The sequence below is a fragment of the Falco rusticolus genome, chromosome 2 (genome assembly GCF_015220075.1).
Source record: "Falco rusticolus isolate bFalRus1 chromosome 2, bFalRus1.pri, whole genome shotgun sequence".
NCBI lineage: Eukaryota > Metazoa > Chordata > Aves > Falconiformes > Falconidae > Falco > Falco rusticolus.
Genome location: NC_051188.1, coordinates 3,459,151 through 3,480,982, shown reverse-complemented (window position 1 = coordinate 3,480,982; position 21,832 = coordinate 3,459,151). Strand labels below are relative to the sequence as shown.

Below are 21,832 nucleotides of genomic sequence, written 5' to 3'. Positions count from 1 at the left end.
CAGCAACTCTAAAACCTTCCATGTTTTAAAAAAGAGATTTGCTGTCTTTAAGGATCTGTTAAATAATTCACTGTAGTTGTTCATAACTTTTCTGTAAAGTCATCACTAAAGATGCAAACAGAAGCCTTACATAAAATATCGGAGTAGGCTGGACCACAACTCAACAACACACTTCATGCATTAGGAGCATCAAACTCACCCTGTGCCATTTCTTAGTATCCCCTTTCGGCTGGAGAGAGCATATACATTCACCTAAACCAGAAACCATAATTTAAGGCAAAGTTCTCGGGCACAAGCACTAAGAAAAATCTTGCTCTACTTTATATTCTCATGGCCTTTTAGTCCTAGATATGTCAGGGATGCTCAAAAATACTGCAAGACCTCAGGTGATAATTTGATACAAGCCAGAACTGTCATCTGCTTTGGGCTCTTCGTAACTGTGCATGGAAAACTACAGACAATGCCTTATGCTGGCATCTGCAAGCACAACAGACTGTCCAATCCCACCGGCAATAAAACCTGTATTAAATTGCTCTTTGTCGTTCTGCAGCAACGCGCAACTTTCAGGACTTGGATCGTAACTTAGTCACTCTTGCTGGTCACCATTATTTCACTAAAGCAAGAGCAGAAGCTCCCAAACAACTATCAAAACCTGAACGATCTAGAATGGCATAGTGGTAGGCTTTTTTTTTTTTCCTCCCCCCACTACGGGAAAAAATATGGTATGCTTCGTTTCATATATATTATTCTCTTCCATCCTGAGCACTCAGTACAGCAGAAACCAAACCAATACCTATTCCAATGTAAAGGTAATGCAAAAAGTTAGTTTCCTAACCCACTATTCTGGCATTTGCACACTGAATTTATCAGGACACTTCTCCACCATAATAAGCTACATTATTTTGGAACTAAGGCTGATGGAAAAGGAAACAGAAGGAATAAAAAGTGTATGAAAGTCATAAGAACTGAAATTATAAAATAACTGAAGTTACATGAAAAAACAACAGCACCATCTTGGGGTTACTGCATGTTCTTACACAGGTGGATACTCAGGACAAGTAAGGTAAGTGAGTTTTTTAGGTTTTGTATTTTTAGTTTGAGTTACCCTATTGGAATTTAATCTTAACTACAATATCAACAGTAAAATCATAACTTAAAAAAAGACTGACGCAAAAAGCTGTATTAGACTTTGGATGAAATCTACTTACAGTAGTACTTCAGCACCAAAAAGTGGGCAGTTAGGCTGATAGATGTATATACAATTAAATGATATGTCAAAGTCTTAAAATGCTTAGTTATTTATAATGAAATCTATACAAAACAGTTAAAAACGTGGGTTTATATACATTTGGGAAAAAAAGTATTGTCTCATTAGCAGAATGTATTAAAACTGGTTCTCTCATCCCATCTGAACGCAACCCCCTCTCTGTGGCTCGTAACTATCACAAAAACCCAATGTATTGCTTCAACAAGCCAAGTCATAAGGCTAATTTCTGAAACCTAACACTGTATACTGATTTAAGCTTTTAAACTACCAAAATGGTCACTTTAAAAACAGCATGTAAGAGTAAAATACAGATTTTAAAAGCCTTAGCTCACTTCTAAATTCGGAGGTTCAACTTGGAAAGATGCTGAACCATTTATCCCCAATTTTGAAAAATTGATTTATAGCAAAATACAACCCCCCACACCCTGTTTGTACTAGAATTAACTCACCTGCCTGTTTCACAGGAACTTTCTAAACAACTTGGCCTCACTTTGAATTTTATATTTAAATAAATAATCAAAGATTAACTAGCGTATATGAGCACTTTGTGTGCTTATGGCACAAAGAAATGCCTCATAGACCGTTACCCTTCTTTTAAAGCATGAAAAAAAAATCCACTAGCAAATCCACTTTGCTGCCAGTTAGTGATTTTGCTTATTAACCATTCACCAACAAGAACTGAAAAAATATAAACTATATTTTTAGGTTTACAAAAAAAATCTTAACTCTAAGTGAGCACAAGTGCAAGAAAGCTAACCAATTCCAAAATTCCTGGGGCTTTTTCAGCACTGTCAGAGACACTTTTTCTCTCACATGCTATTTAAAAATACAAATATTTATTAAACATCCTCTTTTTTTGATGGTTGTTTGGCTCAACAGCTAACAAAAAGACACAGCAAAGTAACAATCCCTTTTCACTGAAATCTATTTCAGTATCTGGGCAACGGCTTCAATAGCACGAGCTGTAGAATTCGCTGCAGATTTGCCTTTTAACAGGAGTACATTCCACTGTCACAGGTTTACTAAATCTTGGTAACTTTTTTTTTTTTTTGGGAACAATTTTTAAGATGCAGCTTTTGCAATACCATCTTGTTAAAACACACTGATGCTTCAAGGGTCCAATGAACAACTCTAATAGGCAAAGTGCTCTAAGACATCACAATACAAGGGTATCTTGGATACTCAAAATCCCAAGATATTTTAAAGTGCACTCCAGTGTCCCAATTCCTTAGGATTGTTCAGCAGAACTTCGAGAGGGGCTGGGCTCAGTGCCATCCTCAGTGCTACTGTCCACGTCTTGCTCCATTGCTGTCTCCTCATCGTCGAGGCGCTGACTGGTGAAGTTGTTGAGCTCCAGGAGCCCACTGGGTTCCACTACCACATTGGAGCTGGAGTGACAAGGGATGGAATAGTGAGGGATAGTCTGAAAGAAAGAAAATATTTAAGTTTTAACACGCACTGTTTTCACAGGGAAAGGCATCTGCACAAGTGCAGGTACTTATGGAAAAGGTTTATTGTGTTCAAGAGCAGTTTTCCCCAGCTAAGGCCTGCTGCATGTGACTATGTTCAAGCTAAAACTTCAAAGCATCCTTTCACCAGATTAGGCTGTAAAAGATAAAATTTTAGTAATCTTGCTCTTAACGTGCTGATCTTGGCCTTGGATCTTCACTAAAGGTCTGTGACGGTATAACCGAACAGCTACACCACCAGTGCCCACCACTCCTCAAATGCAAAGCAGAGAAAATCCTTTCTTCAGCCTTATTTTTTCTCAATCTTTTTCAGACAAGACATAGAAACTCTGGCCCTGCTCAGAGCTGCAGCAGCACAGAGGCTGAGGAAATGCAATGGATCCAAGCTATTGATTTCTGCTTACACTTTCACAGGTTCTAGGAACTAAATCTGCAACTTTATAGAACTCACATTCTGGGCAGTATTTTACTTTTGAAACAGCTCGTTTGAAACATGCCACAATGACAAACAATACAGATTCTCAAAATACACAGATTTGAAGTAAAACAGCAATCTACCTTTGTCTATTTAGGGGAATGAGGACTAAAAATGAGTACAAAAATGATGATTTCTACAAAAGCGAAGTCTGATGCAATGAAGATTTTACAAAGTAGCATGAAAAATTTGAAAGCTCTGTATACGGATTATTTTCCACTTCAGAAGCATTTTCACTGAAACACAAATACGATATGTAATAAAACCATTTCAGTCCACACTACCATTTGTGTGAACATACACCATGCCAACTAGCCTACGAAGATCTACATTATACCACTATGAGTCCTCTGATGACTTAAATACTTCCTCAGTTGATATTCTGACCACGTATTAAATCATCAAACATCATATTTAAGACAGCAGCATCAATGAAGGTACCAATCATCAGTTAGGCAATGACTCAATGCATTGGGCTAGAGATCAAGTAATTTTATCTCAGAAGTGGCAAGACTGGTTGTAAGTGAAGTTAGCAAGCTTTCTTCTGAATCCAGACTTTATTTACTGAACTTTCCCAGTAAGCAGAACCCCACTACTCCATTTTTTGCGCTAACTTACATTCAGAAGTAACACTAATAGCCACTATACAAATTTCTAATCATTGTTCCATAGTAAGCGTTGAAGGTCACGTTTTAAAGAGTTTCAAATAAAAGTACTTTGTAAAATTAGATGAGCTTGGTTTATTTTCTTAACGGAAAAAGAAAGGCAGACACTGAAGACACAGTGAATGATACAGTGCTAAACAAACTCGAGCTCAGTTTACGAATTATTACACACTTTGTAGTAATCCATTACAAGCATAAGAGTAGAAAAAAAGAACCAAAAACTGGGTAAGGAAAACAAAAATACTCGAACATTGTTCAGTTGCTATCATCACATTAAACACGAGTTTGCTCTGCTCAACCTTTGCCTTATTTGCTCTGATCTTCTCTTACCTGGATAACAATTTCTGATGAAATCTCTTCAGCTTTCTTTTGTGATATATTCTGAATTTGTATAAACTGGTTTGTTGTAGACATTCCTTGTGCATCGAGTTTCCTCTCTGTTAAAGTAGGACCAACAGCAGGAGGACTTGAACTGGATTCTGTACATGTCTGTTGCTGGGGGATGGAAGTTGCCGTCATCCCTACTGCAGTCACCCTCGGCACCTGGGTACAAGGTGACGGCTCTGCTTCACTAGCAAGTTTACTAGTGGACATGGCCTTGTTTGGGGGATCCACTATTGCATGTTCTACATTTGCATCAATCTGAGCTTCCACCATAGACACTCTCACAATATCTGCTAGTGCTGTCTTCACAGATGCCTGCATGGGAAATAAGCTGGTAACTGGCAATGCCAGTTTGGGCACAGAACTGCCACCTGCTACCTTTGAAACAGAAGGAGGCTGATGCCCCTCAAAAGTTATCTTTGTAACAGTGGATCCTTGCGTTATAATTGGATGCTGCACCTGAAAATCAAATTTTTGTTGTGCATGTTACAGCTAGATTTATTGAAAAGCTAATCAATATTTCCAAGGCAGTATGGCACAAACAACATACTTGCTATTAGGAAGACAGTTGAAACTCAGTGTTTTAACAAAGGAATTAGCAACGATATGATAACAGTTAATTGAAGCCTAGGGAAAAGCAGCTTTTTAGGCTGCTAGATAAGGATTGTAGCAGTATAATACCACAGCAGCCTCGTTTTCCTTTGGGATTTACATCCCCATGTAACGTTTGTTAACCCTCTTGTTTTCACATGCATTCCTGAAAGGGCTAAAAAACCCCAAACCTACTTGTACTTTTCTGGAGTTAGTTAAAATTTTTTTTTTTTATTATTATTATTTTTTTTTACCTCCATGCTCCTCAGTCTTTACTTTTTTCCCTCCCAAGGAAAAGCAAATTACTCCTGTACATGAAAGCCATATAACTTCAGGAAGATGTAAACTACAAAGGAAGACGTACAATGGAGAGAGCATTAGGAGACTGCAGTGTATTCATCTTTATTTCCACAGAAATAAAAAGTGCTACGGGAACGGAAATTAATAATGTCTCATATCTAAAAATGAAAATAAAATAGTTAGGGACAAATTCCATGCACCAGTGGTGGCAGAAATTCAAAAAAAACTGTCCAACAAAATACGTTTGTGAGCTCTATGGATTTTTCCCCTAGAACATGTGCTTCTCTTTCCTAGTGTCAACCTTCTGATGGGGTAATTAATACCAGCGGAATGAGGAGTTCTCTTGCCAGGACAAAACACTGCTACAGCAACAGGGTTGGTGTTTTGATTTTTTTTTTTTTTTCCTTGAACAGCGACGTGTATTTTGCATGCTATCAATATTCCGTTACCTGGCTTGCTGGCTGTTTCTCTGAAGAGGCAGGTAGCTGCATTTGACTCTGGGGGGGTTGGGGTTGCACGTAGATTTTTTGTGCCGTTGGTGCCTGTTGCAGTTTGGGCAGCTGCTGCGTGGTTTTTACTGCAAGCACCTGTACTACAGTTTGCTGTGGCTGTGCCACTAAGGTAGGGAGTTGCCTTTCTTTGGCCATCATGTGGTGTGGGGGGTGCTGTGCATCTGGTTTGGTCTGTGCTTGCTCTTGCTGCAGGGGGGTTAGCTTTTGATGCCTTATAGAAAGCTGGGGCATTTGTGGGAGTTTGTGCTGGATTTGATCGGCCTGCAGGTGGATTGTCTGCTTCTGCTTAGTCTGGAAACACTGCAGAGTTTTCACTTGCAGTTGAGTCTGTTCCAGCTGCGGCTGACTCAGTTTTTGCTGTTTTTGTGCCTGCGATTGTGTCAGGGCAGATCTGTAAAACAAGCCAGTCTGAGGATCTAAGGTGTCCATCTCTTCCACTTCTCCTTCCTCAGTTCCAAGTTGCTCACTGTGTTTGGTAAATGCAGTGTGACTGCTTAAGGCCTTAAGAAGAAGAAGTTAAGAGTTAAGTTAGTAAAGAGAAATATAAATTATAAGAATACACAATCTAAAAAATAACTTTTAATATTTCAACTGGACTACTTTCATTTATTTTACCATTACAGACTCCCAATTCACGTATGAAAAGGTACCCTTACATGAAGATTCCACAATACATAAGTAATCCATGGCTATTTTTTATCGTGTTAAAATGTGGTACATATATATCTATGTGACATTAACCACATAACTAATCCTCAGTGGCAATGATGTAGCCCTCACACGTGTCAGACTAAGGTTCAGATCCCCTGAGGTTGCATGATAATTGGATATGAAGCAGCAGGGATTAGCAGGTAGTTGAACCAGTAGCTCCTCGTTAAAGCCAGAGTCTTTCTGCACAGTAAATTCTTGTTCTGCCTCGAGAGGATTCCGAGATTGAGAAAAGATCCTCTGTTCTCCTTCCTCAAAATTTTATTGCAATTTTCCTTGGGAACCGCACAAAAATTGTTTTATTTTGTGATGGATTTGAGAGAACAAGACATCTGCATTACTATGCTTTGTATACCATGGTCCAAATGTATTAAAAAATGGCCTCAGCAGCCTACTCAAACACCTGTGAAAATACACTCTCTGAAGTGGGTTTATAACCCTAACACAGTACTGTCCTGGTCCACAGCTGAAGTTCCTAGAAGTGAAAGCACTGCAGAGCTGAGGAGGTCTTGAACAAAGGCATTGGAGTGACTTCAGTAAGATTTCACTACAAGCTACACCGTTTGAAGTGTTTGGGATCCTTACAGCAGTAGTCTAAGATCTTGCTTTTTGATTCAGAGAAGTTTGCCTATCCACAAACTAAAGCCCTCAGATGAAAAAGACACCATGTGCTCTCTGTACTGACCAGATGCTGCTTCATCCCTCTTCTCCCTACACTAACACCAACATAATCTAAAGAGCCTAGGCCCTTGCAACGCAACATATAATAGCAGCTTGTTGCTGTTGAAGGATGACATGCAGAGAGCAGGAACTCATCTAGGAAGCACTGTCTTTTCCACAGTATTTGTTAGTACCTCTTAACAGTCTTAAGCAATCTCATTAACTGCTTCCCTTCTGTCCCACCACCCTCACCACCAAAAACAGGCAATAAGTTATTAACTTGCCCTTACACCTAGCATTTTCAGTGGTAGCAACATGACATGTTCCTTCAGAGCAAGCCCTGGTCCTATGTAACACATACAACCTACTGCTGTTTGTAGACTGTTGGGAAAAGAAAGGGTACAACCTGCTGCATGATATGGGTAATTGCGCCAGTGGAGGATGCGGGGATAGATTTCACCACAACAGAAGTCTGCGTTGCTGTCTGCGACTGAGCCACGTGCTGCAGCAGAGTCCTCTGAGGCTGAGATGACTGCTGGTGGGGCTGGGACCGATGACTGACTGAAAGTAAAGAGGTCAGTGGCACTTCTCCAGAACTAACTGCAGTAACTTCTACTATTTGCATTTAAGCCGCAACTGGAAGCATACACAGGTGAAATAAAGATCCGAGTATGAAAAACATCTTTTACTGTATGCTAGCTTCAACCTTAAAGTGTAGATCTATTCTGAGAAGCCTCTTCAAGTAGTAACTCAGGGGTTTTGCTTTTGTTTCTCTTTCCTAAGTAATCCGAGTATGAAAAACATCTTCTGGCCTCCCTCTCCCAACACACCAACATTGCAAGCAGAATTTATACTTTATTTTCATCTGGGTTCTTTATACAGCACTGCAGACCACAAGTTAGTCTGTGGTTTTTACACTGCTAAATACTGTAGGTTTTTACCTGCATAATTGACTGCAATTAAGAACAGAAAGCCTTGCTCACTGAATTTCTACCACTGATAATCTGCAATAAACACTGTCCAGAGCACAGGATAAATTTGAAAGATTAGCAATTAGAAAATGTTTGTATTTTGTGAAAGCAAGGCTGATCAGAAATTACAGACCAAAAAATGGAGACCTTGTAATGGGTTTATGCCACTTTTTAGAACAGATCCAGCATGAGCTATGATGATGGCTCTGTAATTAAATAGTGGATTGACAGAGAAATGATCTGCTGAGGAGAAAAAGCCACAAACCATTCTGTATTGCAGTCACTGATAAGACATGAATCCAATTACTTTGTGCCTGTCCATAATTAAAGCAAATATTTGCATGTTATTAACTTTTTATTTACAAAATAATTAATAACGAAAGAGAACAAGTGAAGTTTAAATTCAGTTGTAACATTAACTTGAAGTTTCTAGTGACTTTCCTGAAAGTTAAAAGAAAGGTCATGTTTTAAACTAGTATGATAATTTTACTTTCCCACTCCAAGAAAGGGGTCTGATTATATCAATACCAGCCTGCATGCTGTGCCAGATCCGTCACGGATATCCCCCAACAATTCCTGTACAATTGAAAATTTCATTTAAAAATAAAGTTTCTAACCTATATGGTTGTGTAGATATTCTTCCGAATGTGAACCAATACAGTGTTGTCTTCCTGAGTCTGTAGACAGACAAAAAATGGTGACACAAAGATGTGTGAACCGCTCCCTTCATCTCACAAGGAAGCACATGCTGAATCCCAGCTACCATATAGATTAAAGTGTGCCTTATCCTTTGATCTAGATGAATGCAGGAGATTTCACAACAGATTATAGACTGTTTACTATCTTACTACTGAATTTTTATCAGAAAAATATAGCTACATGGATTACTGATGAATCCTGAGAAGCAAAAATTAAAACAAAAAGGAACACTCAATTACCTGCATTCCCTGTCAGCATTCACAGAAACTGGGGGAAGGGACCAAAAAAAAAAAAAAAAAAAATCTAACAGCAAAATAACCAGTTTTGCACTGTAGTAGAAACTGCTAGTCAACTCTCAGCAACCTGCATTTTTCTAGAAGATCCCTGTATATCAACTCGAGGTTTACAAAAATCCCAGTATTTCAAACAGTAATCATAACTCAAAGAAATTTTCAACTTGCATACTTTGTGTGGCTTCTACGCTGCAGAAAAGGACTTAAATCTATAAAGATACTGACTGCAATTTCCCATCCTCCTTGCAAAGGGCCCTATTTTACATCGACTTTTACAGCAGGAGCCAGCAAAAACTGGAACCCTGAATAGAAGCTCAACACACAGCGTCTGTGTCAGTGAAGATAACTGACTTAACTGGAAATCACTTTAACACTATTTATTGTACTTTTGAGTTTGTTTTAAAAGAGATCCAAGGGAAGGTGACTCAAACATTCACAGCTGAAGCCAGACACAGTAAGTGTTATTGTTACTTTTTAAGTAACATCCCTCCCTGCTTCAATTTCACACAACTTAAACTTAGACCATATGAGGGATGGAAGCAAGGGGAGGATATCCAGAGCAGGTAAATGAAAAATTAAAGTAACTGTTTAAGACATTTAACACTAAAAACACTGGAGTTACAGATATGTACTTACACAATTCAATATAATCTAGTTTTATTCCTCTTTTCCAATGCGGATTTTAAACACATTTTTGATTTCATTTTCCAAATAAAGTAGGTAGATCAAAAATGTAGATTTCAGAAATTAAAATGGAAAATAGGTAATTTGATCTTCTCATGTATGTGTGGGAAGTGGCTAGTGTTCTGAGGTAGCAGGGAGCATCAGAGAGACAAGGGAGTCAAGGACTTAAACAAAATGGGCAAGCAGATAGGAAGAGTCAAGAGTTTCGAAAGAGTTGAATCTCAACCATAATTTCAGTTTGAATAATTTCTTTAAAACGTGCAAATTTCTCAGTTCAAAGCCTTCTAGAAAGTGAAGAAACGGGGGGCTACATTAGCACTCTAAACGCACACCTGGCTTAAAAACACCACTCAGTCCTGGTAAACAAGTAACATTTTGCAAACATGGGTTAAAGTCAAAAGTTGGACTCCCCCGGTTATGTACAAAAGCAGTATACAGCTCCTGTACTCTTAGTTTTCTTTTTCCTTACTAAGTGTTTTCTTTAAAAGACAAGTGGGACAGGTTAGGGAACAGAAGATCTGTTCAAGTAGGATGTCTTGAAGCAACAACCCTTTGTTTCAGCTAGAAACATTCTCCACTACGCCCCAGAAAAGCAGATACAATCTCTGTCCCCTGTACAGGGTCTCAAGAGTGGAAGAAAACTCATTTCCTCTACAGCAAATGACAGTGAAAACATAAAAATGAAACCCATTGTAAGAAAAGTTCAAAATTAAGATCCCAGGCTTGAACTGCAAACCCACCATCACACCACCTTAGTCACTTACCAGTTGTGATATATTCAGCAACTAGTTCCGACTCCACTACAGCAATTGAAGGACTCTCTGGAGAATGCCTCTTTTCTTGGGTCATCTGGATTGGGACAGCCATTTGGCTCAAGTCAATGGTAGGCTGCCTTGGCTTCGATTCTAACTTCTCCTTCACTGCTTCAGAAGAAAAACAAAGCATAAAATAAGCCTCCAATATATGAACCTCCATAATAAAATAAACCTCCAATATAAATGCAAAAGTTTAATTAAATAGACAGGGAACATTATATAATATATTCAAAGAAACTGTTACAGGATAAGAAGAAAAGAATCAAGCTGACTCAAGATAGGTGCTTTTCAATTATGAACCTTAGTACAAACCGCTGCTTAAGCAACTAATAAGCTTTAAAGTTATCCTAAACAACCATATGTGTTTTCACACCTGTTGTCTGTTGAAGTTCCAGCAAAGCTTTTATCGTGGAAGTAGCTGACTGAGATTCACTGGATACATCCTGGTAAATTATTGTAGGGCTTGTGTCCACAGCAATTTCATGTTCTGACCAATCTTGACTTCTTGAAGCAATCACATGGACTACGGGCTGAGAATCTGTTTGCAAAAGAACAAAAGCACATCAGATCATCGCAGAACCATTTTGGTTGGAGGTCTCTTGTCCAACTCCTTGCTTGAAAGCAGGGCTATAGTTCAAAATTGGACCAAGCTACTCATTATCCATTAGCATTTTGAACACTGCTAAGGATGCATACTCTCATTCTGCAACACTTTAGTTTTTATTACAATTAACTACTGAAGTAAAACACTGCTGATGTTATGAAGTTTCCAGCAAAAAAACCAAAAGGTCTTATCTATCTTAGTTGTTCATAAAAGCTTTGGTTTGAACAATCAAAGTTAAAGCAGGTTTCCTTGTATACTGAATTTGCCTTGGAATGAACTCTTTTTTTCAGAGAATTTCAGCAGTTCAGGCGATCAACGTGTATTGAGCATTCTGAATTAAGAGCTCCTAAATTTTGATAGGTTTGTTGAAGCTTCAAAACTCTTTAAAAAATTTACTTAAAATGGCAGTATAGACCAAGAATGACAGAATTATATAGAAAAGGTGGCTGAAACACACGTAGTAAAGTACACACATTTCACTGAGACATATTTGGTTTTATTTAATGTAGCGATACACCCTACGGCCACTCCTGACTGAAGTCTGGGTGTTATTTATGCCCCGTTATTTATGCTCCTCTACCACATAAAGAACTGCATCCGTACCATGGCTTGAAGCCACAGCAGCAGGACTGATTGTCTGATATATGTCCTGATCCACTCACATGTGCCTATAAAAGGACCAAAATTTACGGTGGTCACATGACAGCTTTCAGTCACGCAGCAGACAGAAGCTTCAATACTCTCAGGAAAAAGGGTTGGCAGAGCATGAGCTGCCAAAAAAAACCCAAAACTGCTACACTGCCTACCTCTGTCAGACTCCCCAAAGAGGGAACAGGCTGCAGGCCACAAGCATTGTAACAAGTTGGCACCCAGCAAGAAACCATTATCTCCACTTTTCACATAGGAAATGCAGTCAATACAGTAAATAGTTCATAAAAGACAAAGAAAGCCATCAGGGAAGTGAACAGTGACTCACTATAACAGACTGGGTGAAAAGCCGTGCTAAAAGGAGATGCAGTGAGTTATATGAAACTAGCTAGCATGCTTGGGAGACAGTCCATTTGTATTTTATGCAACACTAATACACACCTTGGGAGCTCTGGGAAGACTCTGTAGAAGAAGAGCTGCTATCAGTGTAGGTCTGTGGTTCTTCTTTCACTTCTGGGAGGGATGAGTTTCCCGTCTCTGCTACCCTTGATGCCTGCTGTAACGTTTCAGTCACCAATTGCCTAGTTTGTTCGCTCACAACTGTTGCTTGAAATGTCACTGGCTTTGGTTTTATGAGAACCTAATTGGAAAGACAAATTTTGTGTTCAGTAAGCATGCTCAAGAAAACAGATCTGAGCAATCACGAATACAGGGTGCTATTCAAACAGATCAATGTGCAAGACCTACATAATATTCACTATTTACTGAAAATGAAAAGTCTACCTGTAAATTCAGCAGCTTTGATTATTAAACCACAAAGCCCAAGTAAATAGCAATGCACAAGAATATACTTCTCACTCAGTAATTTGGAGTACTTAACACAAAACCACTAAACCATTTTTCAAGGCTGATACAACTATGGTGTGACAAGAGAAAGCTACACAAGTGAGCTGGAACATGCACTGAACTGATAAGGACAAGCACTTCTCCTCCACAGCCCACTGTAAACACAGTCTTGAACAATCAAGACATGCAAAACATTGTACGTGACACAAGTTTAGCTTTTTTAAATACTAAGTGCAACCAGAGAAAAAGCTGAAACTGAGAGCATCCAGAAATAGGCCAGATTCTCTGTATACAGCCCCACCTACTACACATGGTTGCAGGGACAACCTGAACATACATCAACCAGAAAATAACTTCAATAAAACCTCAGATTTGATGGATGACCTATGTCCACACTCTGCGTCTATTTCTCATGATCTAGTATTAACTGTAGGAGTTGAAGAGGCATCTAGAGACACAACCAGACAGTTTCAGCTATGTAAAAGACTTAGTAAATCCTTCTGGCTTGCTCAGAAAAAGGAAACAAACCCAAACACCACGCTCAAGAAAGAAGAATCAAGGCCAACTGATTACACCCCAAGTCTTATTCCCCATAGACTTATATTATTCCTGCAACAAATACGACACCACAGTGAAAAATTATTTACTTCCCATTAAAATTTAGGGGTACATTTCAAAAGAAAAATGGGTCCTCACTGTTACCTGCGTCTTCCCTTGCTGACCATAAACAATTTTAGTTGGGATGATTTTGGTGGCTGGCTGGACAGTGGAGCCTATTCCTTTTGGCTGTGTAACAATCATTTTTGTGATGGGTCTTGTGGCAGTGATGATAGCAGGTTTTGCTCCTGCTGGCACTGCCTGAATAGTTTTCTCCCCCTGCAGAGAAGTCAAAGTTTACAGGTTAACTTGGTGAAATTCTTCAGAAAGACCCAGTCTCTAAAAAAATACAGTTATAGACAAGTTTGTGTACCATGAAGTCACTGCTGCTACTGCAACTAGACTTACTTGATACAAAAAACATTTAAAGACCAATAACAAAAAAACCCTACAGCTTTAAATAGAAAAGCTACCAAAATCCCCTTTTCCATTACTTTACCTTTTGAGCAGCTCTGAAGGGGTGAACAAAAAGCAGTAACTAAGAGACACTGACAAGTTTTTTCAAGGTTGCTTCTAAGAATTCACATAAGTTGGAACTTTCCTCAAATCCTTCACAAATGTTTTCTGAAACCTCTTATTTCTATTAACACTAACTTCGGCAAGACATCTACAAAACTTTAATTTGGATTCTAAAAAAAAGTTATTTATAGATCTTTGTATTATCCTCATGACCAAGACATTAATTATGAATGGACTTTCTTTGAACTAAGAAAAAAAAAAATAAAGCAGATTCACAGCTGTTTCACAGGGAACACTTGACTTTGGAATAGCGCTGACATATGACTAGATCCCCAACAGCTTAAGAGCAGCAAAGACATTGAGCAACATTAATTGCCAGTTCTTCCAGTGCTCCTACCAATTCCCATCAAGTAGCGGGAAAAACCCATGAACCATACTTGTTTCAGAAATATCATCACATTCTGATGGTTCCTACTGTGTAACACCAATGGATTTCCGCTTGCGTGAAAATACATCTTCAAGTTTTGTAAACTACGGAAGTTCACTATCTTAAAAATTCCTAAAAGGTTTAGGAAAACCCCCAAACCTCCCTACTCAGCTCTGCTACTCAGGTAGACCTTTAAAGATTACATGATTAATGCATTAAAACTCACAACTCTATCTAGGAATATAAAGCATGATCACCATATTTATTTACTAGCACTTACAGGTAAACCTAGATGAAGCTGGAAACCTGACGTGCAAGACCAAAATCACGTTACCAAAAGAATAATTCAATGCTGTACAATACTGAGGTACAGGATGCTACAGTGTTACACACCACATAGATCAAAAGGTGGTACTCTTACGGTGAAGGACAGTTTATTTCTGCCCTTTACATCCAAAAGATAAACAGCTGGAGATGCAAGTTTGTAACAGGACCATGGTTCTCACTGGAGCACAAAGCAGGCAAGACTCTAGTAGTTTTCTTCTGCTTAATCCTTTTAGGATTACAAAATCATTAACCATGGCAAAAAGGCAAGCTCAAAAATCTTTTTATCTTCCATTAACTTTGAGAACATTCACAGCTTGTTTTAAGCATCTTTCATAACCCACAAAACATAACTGCTTTTCAAATATCCCTGACATTAAGGCATGCTATATCTGTTAAGGAGCTCACACAGGTTGCTTTTAATAGGGACTTTAACAGAATGAATGCAGCAGCCAGCACACAGCCTGTCACTTGGCTATCAATTTGAGACTTGAATCTCTTACTTACCCCAGCATTCAATAGCGTTGTAACAACATTTTTGCCTGGAAGCCCCTGAATTGTAGTTCCTTTTCCAGTAGTCTTTTGCACAACGATCACATTGGGTTTGGATGTCATTGGAATTGTAGTGATCTTGGTTGTAGTTCCTAAATTTTTGTGGGAAAAGAAATAATGAGTAGTTTATCATATGTTTATATACCACTACAGAAGATGGTGAGCTATACAGGAATCACTGTGTTTAGAGCTAACAGCGTATTTAGATCTAACAGCACAACAACGACAAAATAAAAGCAGCATCTGGAACAGGAATTTATGTCATGGAACTCAACATATAAAGATTAAATTCCCACTCCACAAACCTTTCACCTACAGTAATAACAGGCATGTGAAGGACAGAGTAATCTATATTAGGACAGTCAGCCCCTTCTCACAAATTATGGAGCAACCTAATATTCTCAAGCTAACGTGTCTAACTTTTCAAGGGCTAGAAATTGGGGGAGATAAGGACACCACTAATACTCAACTCAAGGTCCTATCTGACCTCACAAATATTCTTCTAAAGATTTCTTCTGCAGAAGAATGTACATACTAAGAATGTATCTGTCAAGAGAAATACCAGCTTTTTTGGGCATTGAAATGTTGTAACACTGAAAGTGACAACTAGTGCCTTGGAAGAAGGAAAAAAGAAAAATATGCTATTGTTTTACAATCAGTTCTTAAAAGTTGCGTTTAGAAGTGGGGGGTGGGGTGGGGTGTTTCTTTTTAGGAAGAGCTGTGCTGGCTATTTCTGATCCTCTCCCAGAACTTAATTAGTTCCATTCCCTGTATCAGGTTTTTATTTAACTGCCATGACAGGTAATTCTAGTCAGCCCCCCCAGTCTACAAGAGTACATATGTACCGATACGTAAGTCATCACCATTACCAGACTGCCATTTCAGTATCTCAGACAACTTTTTATCACTACCTTCCACTTTCTCCTGGAAGAAAGTAGCACTCAGTCACAGCAGAGCTGCAGACCCAAGGATTCCCTCCGTCAGTCATGCCTGTAGATACTTCACTCATATATTCCAGATTAATAATTTTACTAATTCTGGGAAAGGGAATATGTGCTGAGACAAGACCATGATTTACTCAATTCTAGTGACCTTCAAAGGCATCTAAAGATTGCTTCCTTAAACAAACAAACAAAACCCAACAAACCACCCTACCCCCAAAACAACCCCAAAAAAAACCACCACAAAGCAAAAATAAAAAAGGCAAGCATCCTTTCCACACCTGTGTTGTTTCAGGACAATCATTACTATCACTAACAGGGTCAGTCATGGGCTTCCCCACATTAGCTAGTGTCCAGGAGAATTATACTTGCATTTGTGTATAAACCTACTAGTAGATCTAGAAGTCTTCTGAACAATTCATGATATCCACAACAGGCTAAAAAAGTTACTTTTTCCCAAAGAAGCTCTAAATATCATTTTGTAGAAATCAGCATCTGAAAAAACTGAGGTACCTCTACCAGACTACTCCTCAGAGGGGGTTGACTGGACAGCTTGTGCAGCAGCTTCCAGTGGCTGACTGGTGCCATGCCAGGTCTTTGCTAAACACCAACAATGGGACCTTAGAGTAATTTAAAGATATTACTAGACAGGAAGAACAGAACCAGCAGATCTTGCTGTACATATGTACCTAGCCAGGAAAACACAGCAGACCCTCTCTGCATTAGCACTGTTAAAAGTCCAAATCAGATACTAAGAAACTGTGACTGCAGCGAGTGTGCTTGGTCCTGGTCCCAAAGATTTAGAGGCTATACAGGCAGAGAGCATCAAGGTAGGTCAGCAGACTAACAAAGATAAGCAGTAGGGTCTGCGTGAGGCTGGGAGGAAAAACTTAAAGTTAGAACATTGTGTAAGGGAAAGACAGGCTGACAATAATAAAAGAAGAACAAGATAAGGTGGAGACTACACCACTGAGTTTAACATACAGAGCTTATTTTTATTCTGGTTCTTTGGACATGCAGTGGAATAGAAAAGGGCAGCACCCAGATTATAAAATGCTTTAAATTTGGGCCAACAGTTTTCTGATCTTTCCACCCTCTAACACAGCAGTTCTCCTCCCCCAACATTTCCCTTCTCCTCCCAGGCTTCCCTCACATTAGATGCTTCCTCCTTACACACAAGAACTGCTGCAATCTTTAAGATCACCTTACATCATTAACTTCTACCCATTATTTTCTTCATCCTCAGCTGCTTTTCTTCTGAATTAACAACTTCTCCTTTAAAGGTCCTACTAATTATTTGACCATGTAACCCACAAAAAGCCCGGAAACAGTTAGAGCAAGTCTGAAGTTACTTTTGAAATAGTCTTGATATGTAAGCACAAAAAGTACTCATATGCCTACCAGAAACAATATTACTGCTGATAATCTTCCCTCCCAGCGTAGCCAGTGATTTTGGTACCACAGTAATGATACTACCACTTGTAGTTTTCACGTAAGTAGCAGCCCCTGGAGTTCCAGCCATCCGAGCCCCTATAGAGGGGCTAACTGTTGGCCGTGTATATGTTGCTTGAGTTCCTGTTTTAAAGACAGAACAAGAAAGTTCACTGTCAGAATATGATCCTCTACTAGTATTTGTGGAAAAATCAGTTAATTTAGGTGAAAAGCATTAGATTTATTCAAAGACCAACACTGATTTATTACCACCCTTTACAATTCTCCTGCTACTTTTTAAACCCACAGAGCAATACTCAAGTATATACCAACTTTAAGAATCTTCTAAAGTATTTTAAACTTTCATATTTCATATTCATAAACTGTCATCTTTTAATACACATCCTTGTGCCCAAGATTTTAATTTTCAATAGATGTTCAGATTCTGCTGTATGTTTGCCACTTGCTCCTTTAGATACCTGAGTCAGGCATCTGATGACACTACCAGAACTGATCCCTACTCTCTCTTGAAAGACACCTATACTATTGCTTCTTCTATATGACAAATTGTTTATAAAGAACACACCAATGACTGGTCTAAATATCACTCCAAGACTAAAAACATCATTTACAGTGATAATACAATTTTACGGTTTTAGCATTCAGCAGTAAAAACCAAACTTCCTGCCATGGTATGTGTTGTTTTTTTCAGATCTACTCCTTCTCAGAATGCAAACAGAACTGAGTCCCCAAAAGAAACTTGCTCAAAATAATAATATCAGCCAACAGCTACAGGAACATTGTAATTCCATTCTGCTTGTAGTGCTGCAGATAGTGCATTAGACCTTAACTGCTACAGATCACAGAGCAAGACAGTCTAACAAGAAAGCCATGTTTTCAAATCCAAGAGAGCACAATACAGGTTTTACCAATTAAACGAACTGTAAGCCTGCTAGATTTTTTTTAATGTATTTAAGAATGCTTTTGTGAAGTACTTCAAAAGTTTAAAAAAAAGAATACTAACCATTAATTTATGCTAATATTCCCAACCCATGCTAAAAGTTACTGTTTTCTGAAAACTAGGATAAAGATGCCCTTCAAATTTTTCTCACACAAGTTTACAATCTGAACAGTCTGCATTATTTCTGATCTTTAAGAAAACACAAATACAATTAGATCCCCAGAAAAACACTAGGAGTTTAAAATTCAATTTACTGCCCTTTTTATAAATTCACTACAGGACTATGAGCAAGTCACCTGTCTTTTAAAGTCCATATATGTAAAATAGGTCGGCATCATTCCTATCTGCTTGACATACCTAAAAAATTAATGTAAATTGTCTAATATAAGATGCTACAGAAGTGCAAAGTATCAGTATATGCTGCAAGAAAACCTCCTTTAAAATAAACTCAATAAGGAAGGAACAGTCATATTTTTAAGTACCAATTCAAAAAGATCGTCAGAGGAATAAAAGAGTACTCAGTGCAAAAATCCTGATCTAGAACAAGTATCAACAGGACTCTGAACGTGCTGTTGTACTCACTGTTCACAAGAGAGAAGTGGGTTTTTTTTTTTACCCTAATAAACCATGTTTGATCATCTGTATGTCTGGGTTTACCCTCCCTTCCCTTCTCAGAGCCGTAACTTACCAGTGGGAGTAGTGACCAGTTTAGTTGTCATGATAGTCCCATTACTGCTAACCACCATAATAGGTGAATTGCTACTGCTGGGCAAGGTCGCTGTAACTGGTTTGGGAAGGATTTTACTGGGCTGCACCTGTTGAGTGATTATTTTAACACCTAGGAAAGGAGAAAGGTCACTGTTAAAACACAGGCACGAAAAGTTACTTTTTGAAATGCTTTCTCAGACCAAGCCCTAACGGGCAAGTAGCCCCACAAGGCTTCCATTCTGAGCCCATGTATTCTTGATCCTGAAAAGAATTATTTTTTTAGTTTGGGTTGGAGTTTTTTGCCTTTTTCTTGTTGGTTTGGTGGTTGTTTTTTTTTGGTAAATAACAAGACATTCATCATCTTTGCCTTTCATGTGCCTGTTTCAATTCCTAGTTACTCCCACTGAGGCATGGGATTCCATTCCATCACAGATTTGTTGTAGCGATTTTAACCTTTTCTGGTCCATGATTTGAAAAACAGAATGTTTCCCGGGAACCAACAGGTTACAACCTATACTGAATTGGTTCATACACAATGAACCATCTAAAAGTGAAATAGACCTTCATCTCTTTAGCCTGTAAATTCTAACCTGTCTTAATTAGCCTAGTTGACTTCATCCCTGTGAATAAATTTAGTAAAGATTTCTGCACAAAGAGTATTAGTGGGTGTAAAGAATGTAGTATTAGGCTAGGGAAGGCTGTTTTAAGTAAACTGCTCACTCGCCTCTTGATTTATTGGTTATCTTAAAGCTACAAAGGAACTGGGCTGAAACAACGTGAGTAGAATCAGCAAGAACGAAGGATGAGGACACCTTGGTACAGCAAAGATTCTGCTCCCTCTCTCTCTCTATTTGTGTCGTGGAATGGGAACTGTGAGATTTTCTTCTCAGTTGCAAACCAGGAAATTCATGTCATCTGTTCAAAAGTATATCCAGGGCACTTACATCTTCTATTGTTCCACAGTGAGGTAAATGCATTGTATTGTGTTGGTGAAATGCTGTGAAACACCCAGCATAAATTAATCCCATCTAAATGTAGGCACTTGTATTTGTGTACAAATGTTTCTAGGTGAACAATTTCTTCCACTCAGGATGTGGAACATCCTCCAGAGATTGTTCCTTCTTTTTATGTTGACTATATAAACAGTACAGAGCCAGTAAGCTCCATACAATGAAGTTGGGAAAGAGGAACTGAAACCTTTGCATCATCCAGACACAAAACTGGGTAAAAAGCAAAGCCTCTGTGAAAACTGGTTCACATCTTCCAGAAATAATAGGAACTAAAAAAGCACACTGAGCCTAAACCCATGGTAGAAGGCAAGAAGTGAAGCTCTTATTGACCAAGTAGTGTTCAGTGACTGGACAATGGAGGCCTCTTATCTGTCTTCATTAGCAGCTATTTTTTCATAGACAATGGTCCTATAATCCAAAAGGAAGTTTATCACAGGACAGGAGTAGGGCTGTTTATTTCTTCATTCTATGGTCTATTTGAATTATCTGATCTAAATAGTACGAATATAAAATATATGAATATAAAATAACAACTTTACTGACATGATTAATATAAAACAGGGAGATAAAAATACTTTGCACTTTTACAGCACCTCTTCCTTCAGAATTAGGCAACTTTGCAAGCATTACTTCTTAGTACACCTTATGGAGATAAGAACGGTATTCTACAGCAGAGTAAAGCCAAGACAGAAAGACTATATGACTTGCCCAAAGTCAACTGAATGAATCAATGTTACAAAAAGAATAGAGTTCAACTTCCAGTTTCTGATCCAATTGTATTTGTTTTGACAAGTACCTCAAAAGCAGGTTTTGATTTCTGAACCCAAGAAAAGAATTAAAACTTGGATTAACTTTTTCTAGCTGATACAGTTGAACAGCTCTTGGATGTTCAGAACACTCTTGTCTTCCAGTTTCAAATCAGGTTACTTTTGAAGATATTTACACACATTTCAATCTCTAAAGTTAAAACATTTATTCCTAAAGCATGGTCTGCAATACTTGAACCAAACAAGAAGAGTGACAGAACCAAATTCTTCAATCAACGTTACCTGAAAACATCAGGACATCCTTCACTACCTACTTCTATCCAAGTTTAATGCTAAATCTTGTACTCAAGTAATTACGCCTTCATGACAGCTTCCCATGCACGTTTTGGGACTGAATTCTGCCCTACTTTCTCGAGCTGTGGTCAGACCTCACCAGTCAGCAATATGACACAAGATAACTCCAGCTACCTGATTCCTGTTTGATCTGAATGGTGGGCTTGATGCCAGGTGGCAACTGAGATTGCTGTGGCTGCTGTTGAGCTACAGAAGACTGTACCAGCTGCTGCTGTTGTGGCTGCTGCTGCTGCTGCTGCGGCTGCTGCTGCTGTGGTTGTTGCTGCTGCTGGGCCTGTTGTATTTGGTGCAGCTGCTGTTTGGGGGACTGTTGATGCTGTTTGGGAAACTGTGCTAAGATCTGAGTTGGATTCCCAACCAAACCTTTTGGGGAAGGTAGTCTGGTAGAGGCAACTTTAATTGCCGATGTAGACACACCTGTGGAAGAGTAAATGGTTTAAGATTGCACAGTGCAACACAAAAGAAAAATATTACAATTTCTAATTTAATTTTGCATTTAAACTATCTTTACAACTGGAAAATACATAGATATACATAAGAAAAAAAAAAGACTTGATTGTCTAACATTTTGTGGACTGGAACAAGAATGGAAAATATGAACCAGGAAAAACTGCAATGTGACATTTGTCATTCTCAGGCACCGCATTTTT

At 38.6% G+C, this 21,832-nt stretch overlaps 1 protein-coding gene across 13 annotated transcripts in view; it reads right to left on the bottom strand.

Moving 5' to 3' along the window:
* Positions 1-1,014: 1,014 nt before the first annotated feature.
* Positions 1,015-21,832, bottom strand: part of EMSY (EMSY transcriptional repressor, BRCA2 interacting) — a 39,322-nt gene continuing 18,504 nt past the window's right edge. For 4 of the 13 annotated variants that reach the window (XM_037376280.1, XM_037376277.1, XM_037376286.1 and 1 more), the window contains 13 exons: positions 21,297-21,599; positions 19,032-19,181; positions 17,353-17,526; positions 14,966-15,102; positions 13,294-13,467; positions 12,187-12,385; positions 10,867-11,031; positions 10,443-10,601; positions 8,620-8,679; positions 7,438-7,592; positions 5,601-6,164; positions 4,207-4,719; positions 1,015-2,690 (listed from right to left, as the gene is read on the bottom strand). In XM_037376280.1, coding sequence (XP_037232177.1) covers positions 2,496-2,690; positions 4,207-4,719; positions 5,601-6,164; positions 7,438-7,592; positions 8,620-8,679; positions 10,443-10,601; positions 10,867-11,031; positions 12,187-12,385; positions 13,294-13,467; positions 14,966-15,102; positions 17,353-17,526; positions 19,032-19,181; positions 21,297-21,599 — 2,948 coding nt within the window. In that variant the 3' untranslated portion in view covers positions 1,015-2,495. Of the gene's footprint in view, positions 2,691-4,206; positions 4,720-5,104; positions 6,165-7,437; positions 7,593-8,619; positions 8,680-10,442; positions 10,602-10,866; positions 11,032-12,186; positions 12,386-13,293; positions 13,468-14,965; positions 15,103-17,352; positions 17,527-19,031; positions 19,182-21,296; positions 21,600-21,832 lie in introns of those variants that run through there. The other 9 variants (XM_037376282.1, XM_037376291.1, XM_037376283.1 and 6 more) reach the window with 8 other exon arrangements.